Source organism: Euprymna scolopes, chromosome 10 (genome assembly GCF_053919585.1).
Source record: "Euprymna scolopes isolate OS-2025 chromosome 10, ASM5391958v1, whole genome shotgun sequence".
NCBI classification, from domain to species: domain Eukaryota; kingdom Metazoa; phylum Mollusca; class Cephalopoda; order Sepiida; family Sepiolidae; genus Euprymna; species Euprymna scolopes.
In genome coordinates, this window is record NC_136491.1 from 21,498,448 (window position 1) to 21,515,330 (window position 16,883).

A 16,883-nucleotide genomic window follows, 5' to 3' on the forward strand; every position below is an offset into this window, starting at 1 on the left:
GAAGGTTAGAACGTAGACCCCTGATGTTGTAGAAGGAGACATGGTAGTAGGGGTCTACGTTGGAAGTTGGAGAACCGGGTTTAATCGTGTATTTTTTCTTGAAACTTGTCATGATGAAATTTTGGAATTTGTGGACTAGGTCGTCAGATTTACTTATATATATATATATATATATATATATATATATATATATATATATATATATATATATATATATATATATATATACATATATATATATATATGAGAGAGAGATATGCTTCCCTATAAGCTTAGCACTCTGATAAAATTAATAATGATTTCCGCGTTGTACTGATGCAATGCTCTTCCGTAAATACTTTCAATTAGTAGTATATTGGAAACGAAAATATAAATGAATAAATAACATCATTTATAGTACGATATTATTTCCCTTACTGCAGCTAGATGGTCGATAGATCAGCTAGTAGTAACTACAAAAACTGGTAAAACTTAACGTTGTCATATTCCTTGGCCGGGATATACATGCGACTGGGGAGTTAATATTCGATAGAAACTGGTTCCACCCGATAAAATTTTAATGTCACTTGTAAATAAAAAAAAGAAGTATCTAGAGTTCAGTAATGGATATATAACCACATAAAGCGTTCCACATTATATCGTATGCATGATACAAGTGGGAAAGCATGCAAATTATTCCATTTTTATAAATCCAAATAAATAATTCGTTCTCATATTGTTAAATATTCTTTATTAGGTTTACTTAGAAGTCTGCCAGATTTCGACAAGGCGGACAAAAAGAGAAAAATAGGCGGTTACATAAACGATGTCAGGAAAACATCTAAATTGAAAACATTAATCCGTATAATAATAATAATAATAATAATAATAATAATAATAATAATAATAATAATAATTATATAAAATATGAATCCCAAAATTTAGAAACATTGTTTTTTTTTATCTGCAACAGTTTTCTATTTCCAACACTTAAATATGTACGCGTAAATAAATTGTATTGATGTTCGTGTTTTTAAGTTACCCTCTATGTCAGATAAGTGCAGTTTGCAATGATAAAAGTATCATCCTTAAGAACACAATAATACAGCCATATTTAAAAAAAAATATTCTAATCGTGAAAAAAAACCCAACAACTCTATATTTAAATATTTATAGTTATATAAAGAATCGGAATTGCTAATTGTATCGGAATTAAAAATTTAGTACGGAATCGGTAACTGTATTAAAATCGAGAATAATATTGGAATCGCACCATGATAAGTAGATCGCATTACATAATATTATACCCGCCTTATTATATAACAATCCTACATTGTGAACTTGCTTTCTTATATAACCTTGCAACATAATACATGCAAATCATTGTATAAGAATGCACACGCATGTATACATTTTTTTTATAACATTACAGAATAATCACACAGATTATTATATTTCGTTACATAACAATGCACTCAGATGATTAACTAACATCACACAGAATTGTACGTAGATGATCAGTAACAAAAAAGGAAAACTGGTTATAACCAAACGGAAACGGCATTAAGTCTTTCAAAAGGCGACAATTTAGTCGTTTCATTGAGTGATCCTGTGTGTTTTTGTGCGTATATGTGTGTTTTTTGGTGTGTGCGTCCATGTGTGTGTGTTTTCCGTGTGTATGTTTTTTTAAGTTTGTGCTTCTGTGTGTGTTTCGTCCTGGATATGACCTTAAACTATATCCAGTGATGAGGCCCAAGCTTGTGGGCTTTGGGGAGTATAGAGCCACCCTTTAACTGCCATTGTTTCCAGGTCCACTCTGACCCGGAATGGTAGTACCTATTAGGGCCCCAACTGTGCGTTAAATAGAAACCGACTTGAAAACAACAAATATATTTTATTTAAAAAATTTTCTTCAAAATCTTTGGGTTCGGCATTAAATAACCCAAAAAGGGTCAGTATGCCTTAAAACAAAAACAACCAACCAAATCTGTGTGTGTTTGCATGTGTGCGTGCATGCGTGCGTGTGTGTGTAATTGTGCGTGCGTTTGTGTGTATGCGTGCATTTGTGTGTGTGTGTGTGTGTGTGTGTGTGTGTGTGTGTGTGTGTGTGTGTGTGTGTGTGTGTGTGTGTGTGTGTGTGTGTGAACCAGACTTAGGCACGGCGACGCGTGGCCGGGTGGGTAGAGACAGTATATTAATGAATACGAAATTGGCATTAATAAAAATATCATATTTAAGAGTATTTTACGACCGGGCAATGCCGGGCGCCCTGCCTGCTAGTATAATATATATATATATATATATATATATATATATATATATATATATATATATATATATAAAAGAGAGAGAGAGAGAGAGAGAGAGATATGCTTCCCTATAAGCTTAGCACTCTGATGAAATTAATGATTTCCGCGTTGTACTGATGCAATGCTCTTCCGTAAATACTTTCAATTAGGAGTATTGGAAACGAAAATATAAATGAATAAATAACATCATTTATAATACGATATTATTTCCCTTACTGCAGCTTGATGGTCGATAGATCAGCTAGTAGTAACTACAAAAACTGGTAAAACTTAACGTTGTCATATTCCTTGGCCGGGATATACATGCGACTGGGGAGTTAATATTCGATAGAAACTGGTTCCACCCGATAAAATTGTAATGTCACTTGTAAATAAAAAAAGAAGTATCTAGAGTTCAGTAATGGATATATAACCACATAAAGCGTTCCACATTATATCGTATGCATGATACAAGTGAAAAAGCATGCAAATTATTCCATTTTTATAAATCCAAATAAATAATTCGTTCTCATATTGTTAAATATTCTTTATTAGGTTTACTTAGAAGTCTGCCAGATTTCGACAAGGCGGACAAAAAGAGAAAAATAGGCGGTTACATAAACGATGTCAGGAAAACATCTAAAATGAAAACATTAATCCGAATAATAATAATAATAATAATAATAATAATAATAATAATAATAATAATAATAATAATATAAAATATGAATCCCAAAATTTGGAAATATTGTTTTTTTTTATCTGCAACAGTTTTCTATTTCCAACACTGAAATATGTACGCGTAAATAAATTGTATTGATTTTCGTGTTTTTAATTTACCCTCTATGTCAGATAAGTGCAGTTTGCAATGATAAAAGTGTCATCCTTAAAAACACAATAATACAGCCATATTTAAAAAAAAATATTCTAATCGTGAAAAAAAAAAAAACTAACAACTCTATATTTAAATATTTATAGTTATATAAATATTCGGAATTGCTAATTGTATCGGAATCAAACATTTAGTACAGAATCGGTAACTGTATCAAAATCGAGAATAATATTGGAATCGCCCCATGATTAGTAGATAGCATTACATAATATTATACCCGCCTTATTATATAACAATCCTACATTGTGAACTTGCTTTCTTATATAACATTGCAACATAATACATGCAAATCATTGTATAAGAATGCACACGCATGTATACATTTTTTTTATAACATTACATAATAATCACACAGATTATTATATTTCGTTACATAACAATGCACTCAGATGATTAACTAACATCACACAGAATTGTACGTAGATGATCAGTAACAAAAAAGGAAAACTGGTTATAATCAAACGGAAACGGCATTAAGTCTTTCAAAAGGCGACAATTTAGTCGTTCCACACTATAAGATCATCTCTCTTGAATGTGACATTTTATGTTCTTCTTTAATTCAATGTTACATAATCTAAAATTGCGTTACACAATGCAGTAAATTATTATTTCAGCATATAAAATTACATAATAAACAGACGAATTGTAGCAGATTGTAGGGTTAGGACGATTAATCGGAATACGAGATAGGAAAGATCAGGACATTTGGGAGTATCGGAATCATTATCGTCATTGGAAAAAAATGTAGTCATTTTCCGATGCCAAAAACGATGTTTTTTAATTTGCTTTTTTATTTGAATTTCTTTACAGCAAAACCTTCTACTGGTGATAGTAATGATAAAATAATGATTATACTAAACTGGTTTCCTTCAATAACTACAATAAATCTTCTCTACCACCAAAAGCAATACACACAACCACGTCAACAGGTAACATTGTATAAAATACACTGGCTATTTTATAGCAGTACATGACAATACATACAATTTATTATATAACATCACATATAAATTATGCACTTTATCATAGAACATACACTCGATGTCTTATATAACATCACATATAAATGGATGCAAGTTTTTATATAACAGTGCGCAACAACACGCAAATCGCTATATAACAACACATAACTACACTCTGTTTATTATTAACAATGAAGTACACGAAATCGGTAATATAACGTTAGAACATAATATGCTTAATTTTTGATGTAATATTGCACGGATAGTGCACTAAATAATTATATAACATGACATACTGATTAAGTTACTTTTTATATAACGTTACATAAAAATACACTAAAGTCATTTTATAACATCGTATACTATTGTATCCGAATTATTATATAACGTTTCATAATACGAACGCAATTCTTATATAACGTTATATAATACAGTCTGTTTAGTATGTTTCATTATATAATAATACACTTGCTTTATTATATAATATTATAAAGCAGTACTCACATTTTGTTATATAGCATTTCATAATACTTCAGGTAAAATGATTAAATTTTACCCTAAAAAAACACTACATGTTTAATCTAATACTTTATTGCAAAATTCCGTTCAGGTAACTTAATTTTGTAGTAGAGCTGACCTCTATTCAATGAAGCCGCGCTTCAATCACCCTCTCTATTTTTATTTAACAATTTCAGTTAAGCCCTTTTTTTTTCATCCATATATAATGAACTCTCTTTGGTCATTGTAAACCTTTTAGAAATCAAATAATGTAGGTTCTTAGTCTGCGATAGATTAAAATTAAGATTTTTTCCTTCCAGGAATCTAAACTGCATTGTTTATTTTTATTTTTGCATTTTTTTTATTCAAAGCTTCTTTAGACTATATGTATATATATATTTATAATATATATATATATTCTCCGATAAATTGTGTCTGTATTGATATTCATATAAAAAAACGTTTGTTTCTATTTATTTAAAAAGGAAATATTGTTATATATTAGTCGTAGAATTGCATTCATCTGCAAAAGATCTAGCTAATTTGCATATTCTTTTAAAAATTCATTTAATGTAATGTTGTGTAGCTGGGGTTTCATACCGAGAGTGATGATGATATATATATATATATATATATATATATATATATATATATATATATATATATATATATATATATATATATATATATATACACATATATCTTACAGTTCTTTTTAAACATATTTGAGGAGAGATTGATATGATGCACAGTTCTTAACACAGAGGAGGGGGAGTTACATAATCTTCGACAGGTTACAAAATATTCATTATAAGATGATAAACACAATTACCTTTTGTTTATGAAGGATGACACAAGACAACAGTTACAAATAATGATGACTTCTTTATTCATCTGATCGGCCGGTCGATGACGTCAGGAATTCAACTGGTATGGCTACATTGCTTTACTCCTCTCTCCTCGCCTCCAAGGGGCTCTGACTCCAACTCATCAACTGACCAACTGACTGCCGCGCTTTAATCACCCTCTCATTACGGGTCCGAACTGGGAGCATGCCTTTTCAACAGGCGCCGGCGGGAGCTTGGCGAATACTCGGTGGATGCCGGCGATCAGGCTGGCTTTGATGTTATGAGAAGTCATATTGGTGATGTTCTCGACGAATAACCAAACAAACTAGTTCAGTGGATTTAGGTCGGGGAAAACGGGAGGTCGGCTTAAAAAAGGGTACGTAACACTCATTCTGAAGCTAAGACTGGGATTTTCAGGCTTATTGGCCGGCGCCGAGTCCTGCTACAACACCCAGCGTCTGCCAGCGGCCATCTGATTGTACCAGATAATCAGCACAGCCCTCAGTACATCCAACTACATTTTAGTGTTTACTTTCAAGCCGATTATGAAGATGAGAGATCGTATGATATGGCCCTCACTTTAAACAACAGCAAATACCATTAGAGTGGCCGGAAACTTTGGTTACATTACCCGGGACACGTCCCTGTTATTCCTTCCAATCCAGCGATGCATTTTGAGTGTGCTAGCAATCGTCCTTTTGTCATAACTTGGATCGATAGAGAGCATGAGTTGTATAGTGGCGCATCTCCGATCACGCTCGTTGAACATTGTGTCACTTTCAAACATGATAGATCGCTACTATCGCTATGGGGTTTGTACAGAACTGGCTAACTAGTAGACGATCTTCAGCAAAAAATGAAAACCGGTTTTCATAAAACGGAAATGAAATCTAGCGTTTTTTAAGGTGGCAATCTTGTCCTTCCACCCTATAAGATATATAATCATTTCTCTTGTAAGTGACTTTCTTTGTTTTTTTTTTCGACACAATAAACATAATTCGAAATTGCGTTACACAATACTGTAAATTATTATTTCAGCGTAAAAATTGCATAATAAACAAACGCACTCTCGTAGGTAGAAGGGTTGGATAAATTAATCAGAATCGGGATCGAAATCGGTATCAGAATCGAAAAAAATTGTTTCTATTTTCTGATGCCAAAGACGATACTTTTAATTTCCTTTTTTTATTTGATTTTCTTTAAAGCAAACTCTTCTACTGGTGATAGTAATGATAAAATAATTATTATGTATAGACTTTAAACTTTCGGTAAAACTATAACTTAGAGATCATCCTCTTCATTTGAGAAAATATCTGCACATTTATCATATGTATTTACGGTAATCGTGAAAAAAAAAACATTATATTAAAATATAAATAAATTCATAAAGACCCGGAATTGGAAATTGCACCGCAATCAAAAATTAAGTACGGAATCGGTAAATATATCAGAATCAGGAACATTATTTGCATTGTCCCATCAGTATTAGATAACATTACATAATAATACATCCGCCTTATTATATAACACTCCTTCATAGTTCACTTGCTTTCTTATATAACATTACAACATAATAGATGCAATTTATTATATAACAGTGCACACGCATATATACATTTTTTTATATAACATTGCGTAATACACGCACATCTTAATAACAAAACAATGCATTCTTGAACATTAGGTAAAGACTACGTGCGATTTTTTATAAAACGGTAAATGAGTATACACTTATTTCATCATAGAACATTACACAACAATACACGCAAAAACATAAATATGTAACATTATATAACAATACACTCACGTTATTCTATAGCATTACATAAATATACAATCAATGTCTTATATAACATCACATAAAAAATGGATGCAAGTTATTATATAACATTGCATAGCAACACACACAAATCGTTATATAACAACACATAAGCACACTCTGTTTATTATATAAACTTTAAAAAATAATGTCGCAAATTCAATATATAATGGTAAACTTATTTTTTATGTAACGGTACAAAACTATACACAATGAAGTACACGAAATCGGTAATATAACGTTACATAATAATATGCTTATTTTTTTGTTCTGTATCATTATACGGATAGTTTACTCAAATAATTATATAACATGACATACTGATTAAGTTGATTTTTATATAACGTTACGTAGTAACACACTAAAGTTATCATATAACATCGCATGCTGGTGTATCCGAATTATTGTATAACGTTTCATAATACGAACGCAAGTTTTATATAATGTTACATAGTACAGTCTGTTTAGTATGTTTCATTATATACTAATACATTAGATAATATATTATATAGCAATATTCTGTTCTGTTATATAACATTGCATAATAATAATACAGGTAAAACGATGAAATTGTCACCCTAAGTAAATAGAAAACCTACAGTTTTAATATAATACTTTTATTGAAAAAATCAGTTCAGGTAACTTAATTATGTAATTGAGCTGACCTCTATTCAATATTGTCGCCTTCAGCTGTAATTACCGCCTCGATACGTGCCCGGGATGGGAGCATGCCTTTTTGTACAGGAGCCGGCGGGAGATTGGCGAATAATCAGCGGATGCTGGCGATCAGGCTGACTTTGATTGTTGTAGAAAGTCATGTTGGTAATGTTCTCGACGTATGACCAAACGATATAGTCCAGCGGATTCAGGTTGCAGGATAATGATAACTGAGAAAAAGATACAAAGTCGTGGCACTTATTCTAAAGCTAAGCCTGAGTCTCCTTGGCTTGTGTGCAGACGTCGAATCCTGCTGCCACACCCAGGGTGTGCCAGCGGCCATATGATTGTATAAATGGATCACCACACCACAGTCTTCAGCACATCCAAGTACACTTTGGTGCTTACTTTCAAGCCGATTTCGAAGATGTGCGGTGGCATGATGTTGCCCTCAATTGAAACCACATAAAAGACCACTACAGTGGCCAGACACTTTGTTTTCATTACCCTGGGCACGTCCCTGTCGTTCGTGTCAATCCAGCGATGCATTTTCAGTGTGCTAGCAATGGTGCTGTTGTCGTAAATTGGATCGGTAGAGAACATGAGTTGTACAGCGTCGCATCTACGATAACGCTCGTTGAACATTGTGACCCTTTCAAAACTAGTAGAAGGCTTCAATCGCTTTTATGATTTGTACACAACTGGTCCACTTGTAGTAGATGGTCAGCAACAAAAAGGAAACCCGGTTCTCATAAAATGGAAATGACATTGTGTCTTCTTTTTTAAAAAAAGGCGATCATTTTTTCTTTCCACCTTGTAAGATATAAGATAATTTCTCTTGTAAGTGACTTTCTTTGTTCTTGTTCGAAACAATGGCACATAATTCGAAATTGCGTTACACAATACAGTAAATTATTATTATTGTAGCGTAAAAAAATACATAGTAAACAAACGCACTGTAGTAAGTAGTAGTGTTGGGTGACTTTATCAGAATCGGAACCAATCGAAGTCTATTTTCTGATGCCCAAGACGACCGTTCTAATTTGGTTTTTTATGTCACTTTCTTTAAACCAAACTCTTCTACTGGTGATAGTAATGATAGCATAATGATTATGAATTGATTTTCCATGCTTCCGTTCAGTCTTGGAAGACAAAGGATACCCCCTGTATGGGGCAGTAGCGCGTGTAATTGTGAGGCAAGGGGTGCGCATCCCCAACCACACCTCTCCTGAATCGGCACTGTTTGAGTCCAGTGGCAAGGAGAAGACCAGGACGACTGGAAACAATGCCGATATAAGCGGAGAGCACATACAGCACCTGGAAGTCTCAAATGGTCACCCATTTAGTACTGACCAGGTTCAACGTTGCTTAACCTCGGTGATCCAGCGGGAACTGGTGTGTCAACGTGATTATGCCGTATGAATTGATTTTACACGGTCAGTAAAACTAAAATTTAGAGATCATCCTCTACATTTGAGAAAATATTTGCACATTAACATATGTCTCTACGGTAATCGTGAAAAATAACAACTTTATATTTAAATATTAATAGATTCATAAAAAAATCAGAATTGGAAATTATATCGCAATCAAAAATAAAGTATGGAATCAGTAATTATATCAGAATCAGGAATAATATTTTCACTGTCCCATTAGTATTAGATAGCATTACATAATAATGCATCAGTCTAATTATATAACAATACTACAGTGTGAACTAGCTTTCTTATATAACATTACCACATAATGAGTACACTCCATTATATAAGAGTGCACGCCCATACATGCATTATTATATAATATTACATAATACACATATTATTATATTTCGTTACATAACAATATACGCATGCCATTCTGTAACATCGGGCAAAGGTAACGTACAGATTTATTATACAGCAGTAAAAGTAGTATTCACGCATTTTATTATGTAAAATTATATATATGTATATTATTAAACAACAATGCACGCCAACACATCAATACGTAACATCAAACGGAAATGGAATCAAGTCGTCTTTTAAAAGGTGACAATTTAGTCGTTCCACCTTGTGAGATTTAAGATAATTTCACTTGAAAGTGACTTTTTCGGTTCTTTCTTGACTCAATGTTACATAATTCGAAATTGCGTTATATAATGCAGTACATTATTGTTTCAGCACATATTAAACAAACGAACTGTAGCATATAGTAGGGTTAGGACGATTAATCGGAATCGGAATTTGGAAAGATCGAGACATTTGGGAGTATCGGAATCATTATCGGAATTGGAAAAAATGTGTCTATTTTCTGATGCCAAAAACGATGTTTTTTTAATTTGCTTTTTTATTTGAATTTCTTTAAAGCAAACTCTCCTAATGGCGATAGTAATGATAAAATAATGATTATACTAATCTCTTTTCTTCCAATAACTACAAGAAATCTTCTCTACCACCAATAGCAATGGCCAAAAACACATTACCTGAAAGTACCTTTTATAAACTCCTCGGCCTAACTTTCACAGGGAACATGAGTTGGAACAAATACATTGAAAGCATTGCCAAGGCTGCTGCGAAAAAGGTGGCCCCTCTCTACCTTGCTAGAAAGCTACTTACGCCTGAAAGTATCCTGCACCTCTATAAGGCCACCATTCACCCATGTATGAAGTATTGTTGTCACATTTGGGCTGATGCATCTGCTAGTAGTCTCTCAGTCTTGGGCAAGGTTCAAAAGAGAGTCGCCAACCTGATAGGTCCTGAACTGTCATCTTATCTTCAGTCTCTGTCCCATCGACGAAATGTTGCATCCCTCTGCCTGTTCTACAAATATTTAAATGGTGAATTCTCTGACGAACTACAAGCACTTGTACCCCCTCAGCGATAATACTCCCGACAAACCCGACAAACAGCTAAATCCCACCCCTTCACTGTAGAGATCCCTAGATGTAAGAGAGCCTTCTACTGCAATAGTTTCTTCCCCAGAACTGCTAGACTTTGGAAATCCCTTCCACATTCTGCTTTCCCAACTGTACTGACATGCAGAAGTTCAAGTGTAATGTGAACATACATCTTACTGTTCATTCTCCTTCATAATATCCCTGCAACTTATGCCCCCGATAGTAGCACCCTACTTCAAAGTGGCACTGTGCCTTGTTTGGGGTCAAAATTGAATTTTAAAAAAATGTATTGATTTTACACTTTCGATAAAATTAAAATGTAGAGATCATCCTACGCAATCAGTAATTGTATCGAAATCGGGAATAATATTGGAATCGTCCCATCATTAGTAGATAGCATTACATAATAATACATCCGCTTTATTGTATAACAATCCTACATAGTGCACTTGCTTTCTGATATAATATCACAACATAATAGATGCAATTCATTATATAACAATGCACACGCATATATACATTTTTTATATAACATTACATAATAAACACACATTATATTTCGTTACATAAAAATACACATACGTCATTCTTTAGCATTAGGTAAATATTACGTGCGATTTTTATATAACAGCAAATGAGTATACGCGTACACGTATTTGATTATGTAACACTACACAATAATTCACACTAACATATCAATACATAACATTACATATCAATATACTCAGGCTATTCTTTAGCATTACATAACAATACACTTAATTTATTGTATAATATCATATTGAAATGTTTACAAGTTATGACACACCATCACATAGAAAATGTGCGCAGATCATTACGAGAGCCATGAAAACAGCATATTCTTTTCATTGTTTTTACTCTGGAGTATACATCCAACAAAGTTAGCCGCAATTAATCAACCGAGAACTACATCACTCTACATAAAAACATATAACATATCAATGAATGTATACCTGAGAATCCAAACAAGGAAAAGAATATGCTTTTGTCATAGCCCTAGTTATTACACACCACCACAGAATAATATTACAAAACAATATCATTAATAAGTACGAAGATGGTCTGCAACAGTTTTTCATCAAATGGTAATTGAATAAAGTCGTCTTTCCTATCTACTGTAATTTTGTTATATAACGTAAGAATACACTTAGCCGATTATGTAACATTATATAATACGCTAAAATTATTGCACACTATAGAAATACACTATATTTGTTATAAAACGATGCACATCACATTCTATAACAAAACATAACAATTCACTAAATTCACCATAGAACAGTAATTCATTCTATAACATTATAATACACCAAATTTATTATACAACATGCAATATTAATATATTAAATTCACTCTATAGTATGACATATCAATACATTAAATTCACTCTATAGAATGACATATCAATACATTAAATTCACTCTATAGCATGACATATCAATACATTAAATTCACGCTATAAAATTCGTAACATGCAGCCGCAGCCGAGATTGAACTCATTACACGAATTTGTAGCGTTGTTCTTGTCGGTAGTTGCATACTTGATGCTTCGATAGGGCTATCAAAGGTTTTTTTTTTCGTGACGCCATCACTGCCTAAGAGATGTGTTGCTTAAGAGAGGCCCATCTACACACGAGAAAAGGATAGACCTCGCCAGTCTCCTAACCTCCTATTTTACATCGCGGTGCATATAGCGCCTCGCCTTCCCAAATGGTCACCCATCTAGTATTTGCCAGCCTAAAAGTTGCTTAACTTCGGTGATCTGGCGAGAACCGTTGTGTCGACGTGATTGTGTTGCTATAACATAGCAACACACTAAAATCATGTTATAACATAACATAGGAACACATTAAATACACTCTATAACATCTCAATACACTAAATACATTCTATAACATAACATTTCAATACAATAAATTCATTTATAAGATAACATCTCAATACACTAAATACATTATATAACATAACATATCAATACACTAAACCATTCTATAACATAACATATCAATACACTAAATACATTCTATAATATAACATACTAATACAATAAATTCATTTATAAGATAACATCTCAATGCACTAAATACATTATATAACATAACATATCAATACACTAAATACATTATATAACATAACATCTCAATACACTAAATACATTATATACCATAACATATCAATACACTAAATACATTCTATAATATAACATACTAATACAATAAATTCATTTATAAGATAACATCTCAATACACTAAATACATTATATAACATAACATATCAATACAATAAATACATTCTATAACAACATATCAATACAATAAATTCATTTATAAGATAACATATCAATACACTAAATACATTCTATAACATAATATATCAATACACTAAATACATTATATAACATAACATATCAATACACTAAATACATTCTATAACATAACATATCAATACAATAAACTCATTTATAAGATAACATATTAATACACTAAATACATTCTATAATATAACATATCAATACACTAAATACATTCTATAACACTTGAGTGGATCAAATACTTACCTCGTAAATACTGGTGACTCCAAGTTCATGAAAAAAACTCGCGTAAATGAAGGCCGCAATTATAAGTGCAAACATGAATCCCACCAAACTTAAAATATACATCAAACCATTGACATAGGCTTCGGCGGGCATACCGAGCACCATGATTGATGACTCGAATGAGACCATGAGCGATATGGCCAAAGGTAAGACTTTCTGTTTGCGGCTGCCGACAATGAAGTCACTCGTCGTTTTGTTCGAATTGCCATGACAATAAAAGAAGAAACCAATTGCGAGTGAAACAACGATCGTCGCCCAAAATACTGCATAATCGTAGATAGTGAAATACTGCATCATCTGTAAAGAAAGAACAAGCCTTTAATGTCACGGGAGATGAACTTATGCACAGAACAACTCGTTCTTTTGTTTCGTGGGTGTTGCGCCGGTATATTCCGGCAACTTACGTAAACCAGCGAAATATGCCGAGCGCTAAAAAAGGAAAACATCACGATAGAAAACATTTATTGAATATTAATTTAAATAAAGAAAAATGTAAATACATTCTTAAGTCGACCTACAGTAAGTTTCATGAATAATTTGCGTGTGTGTGTGTGTGTATGTGTGTGTGTAGGAGAGAGAGAGAGAGGGGGGGAGGGAGAGAAAGAGAGAGAGTAAAATAATATGTAAAAGCAAATGAAACTTTTTTGTCCTAAGAAATTTTATTGTTTTAAAAGTTTTTTTTGGGGGGGGTATTTTCATGGCAAAATGTTTTATTTTATTTATTTACTAGTAAAGATACCAGCACTTCGAATGTTCGTGTACCCACTTGGCAGGTACCCCAACGTGCAGTAAAGTCCCAAACTTAACCTTTACCTTGAAAAATGGTGTGCACCATCTTTAGGTCGGTAACCATCATCATGTCAGGTTTGCTCCACTGGTGTGAGCTGTAGAAGAATATATATACATACGCAAAGTCCCGCCCTTAACTTTTGACCAAAACCTTGAAAAATGGTTTGCACCATCCCTAGGTGGAGGACTATCATCATGCCAGATTAAATCATGATCGGCCCAGTGGTGTGTGCTGCAGGAGAGTATATATACATACGCTATGACCTTGAACTTTGACCTCAACCTTAAAAATGGTGTGCACGATCCAGAGGTGAGGGACGATCATCATGACAGGTTTTGTCATGATCGGTCCAGTAATATGAGCTGTAGGAGAGTTGCACACACACACAAACACGCGCGCGTGAATTTAGAACATTTAACGCGTAAACAGCCCGACAATTAGAATCTTCTTTTTTCGCAAATGGGAACAATAATTCGGTTGTTTATTAAAATGTTTTGTAAAACAAAAAATCGCACCATGAAATAAATGTTTAGTATTTCCTCCTTTTCCTTGAAATAAATCCTTCTCTGCATGGAAAAATCGAACTTGTGACGAAAAACAAAAGAAACTCAGTTTAAATAGGCACATCTTATTTGATGCGGTCATTAATCTCTATAAGATACTTTATTAATCACACTGTCACGCTTATTGCTTGAATCCATATATTGAAAGAGTACATCTTATATTATGCGCTCCAAAATATTTGGTTGATGTGTCACGCTTATTTTTAATTCACAGATTGAATAGACGCGTCTTAGTTTGCATACGTCTATTCAAATTTATAATCCGCTTCCAACAATCGTTCTATCCGCCCCGCTTAAGATAAAAAACACACATTAAGCGCAAAACATACAGAATAAACCCATTTAAATAATATGTAACAACGCATATGAGCGCGAAGTATGGATGGGAAGTGATTGTATTAATAGCAGGAGTTGTGCAAATTCGCACCCAATCCGCGTCATTTTTGTCTTATTATTTTATTTTTATTTATTTATTTTTGTTTATAAAATGTTGTATTCGGTTTCACTTTTGGCTGATAGCACCCTTTTTTTTACGACCGGGAAACGCCGGGCGCCCCCGCTAATTTTATAATAATGTACACTTGCTTTCAATATTCCCTCAACATCTGTACTAAAAGGTATTGGGCATTTCTTTTCCTACTTTTGGCCATGCTTTATTTATTTATTTATTTATTTATTTATTTTTCAACTTTCGGTGATTCCGGATTAACTGTCAGGCTCGCAGCATCTTTTTAATAATTCAATATCAGACACCAATAATTATTTTCCATTAATCAAAATTTAAATATTATTGTTTAATTAATTCTTACCAATATATGTGTTTTTTTTTACATTGGCATAACCACTTATCAAGGCCCAAATACCACTCAAGGATAAGGGTTAAGAGTGTACAGTAGACAATTGGACATATAGTAATCGTTAATAATGGAAATTCGGTAAATGTGTTAACTTAAGTGGAACGGCTCATCAAGAACTTGTTTACGTTAGACTTGAAGACAACCATATTGTAGTCAGCCGGAAAGCAGGAAAACAGAAGACAATTCCACAGGCGTGCAGTTCTAAGAAAGAAACTTTGTTCATGGAATCTATGTTTAGGTTAAGGCACAGATAAAGAGTGGGGGAATTATTGATAGTGTCTTCAGCTAGCTTTCTTGTGAAAGTTGGACGAGGGGCGGTCATAGATTGGAGCTCAGCCGAGCACTTGCCATGAAAATAACGATAAAGCAGAGACAAACTCATAACATCTCTTCTGTGAGATAGAGGTTGATAAGAAGAGAAAAGGCCATATCCAGGATAAGTCCTTCCTAGCAGCTCCTGCCCAGATGTGGCAACAGTAATCTATCCTTGGACGTACCAAGGTCTTATATAGATAGATAATTGCATCAGCAGCGAGATATCTACTGGATCGATAGAAGGATTCCGCCATTTTTCCAGCGGCATTGGCAACAGATTTGATGTACGTGTTCCATTTAAGATCAGGAGTAATGGTCAAGCCCAGAAGCTTGTCAAAACATGAGACCTCCCCAAGACGAGAGTTATTCATTTCAATTGATGCCAGATGGGGATCAGAACGTTGATGATGTAAAGATAGAAGCTTGGTTTTAGATGCATTAAAAGTAACCAGCCACTCCTTTCCCCATTCTACCACGTGCTCAAGATCAGAGAAGAGAGAATCAGAGAGAACTTGGTCGTTTATGGTCTTAGATGTGCTACCATAGATGGTAATGTCATCAGCATAAATGTCCTAAACAATTCACTCTCTCCTGTTCTTTCTCCCCGCTACCAAACCTCGTGCTAACTCTATTTACGACAGGTTGGTCACTATTCCTATTCTCGTGCACTGCATACGGACAGCTGATTTCGTCTATACTGGTTGCACGTCGTTTCGCTTACATGGAACCTGACAGCCGCTAACATTTGATTCATGTATATGCCCCACGACTGTTCATTGTCCCCTATTTTCTTTATTAGGACGTCGTGCATTGTTCTATGAAACCTTTCGACTTTGCCGTTACTCTGGGGTGATAGAATGATGTGGTCAATGTCTTTTTCATTATTTTGTTTATGTTCTCAGGCTCATTATCCGTTAAAAACT

The 16,883-nt window shown here is 33.5% G+C and overlaps 1 protein-coding gene across 1 annotated transcript in view; it reads right to left on the reverse strand.

Annotated features, from left to right (window-relative positions):
• Nucleotides 1-16,883, reverse strand: part of LOC145285856 (sodium-dependent multivitamin transporter-like) — a 215,613-nt gene that overhangs the window by 164,379 nt on the left and 34,351 nt on the right. Inside the window, exon 2 of the mRNA XM_080134296.1 lies at nt 13,397-13,732. Coding sequence (XP_079990422.1) covers nt 13,397-13,732 — 336 coding nt within the window. The remainder of the gene's footprint in view (nt 1-13,396; nt 13,733-16,883) is intronic.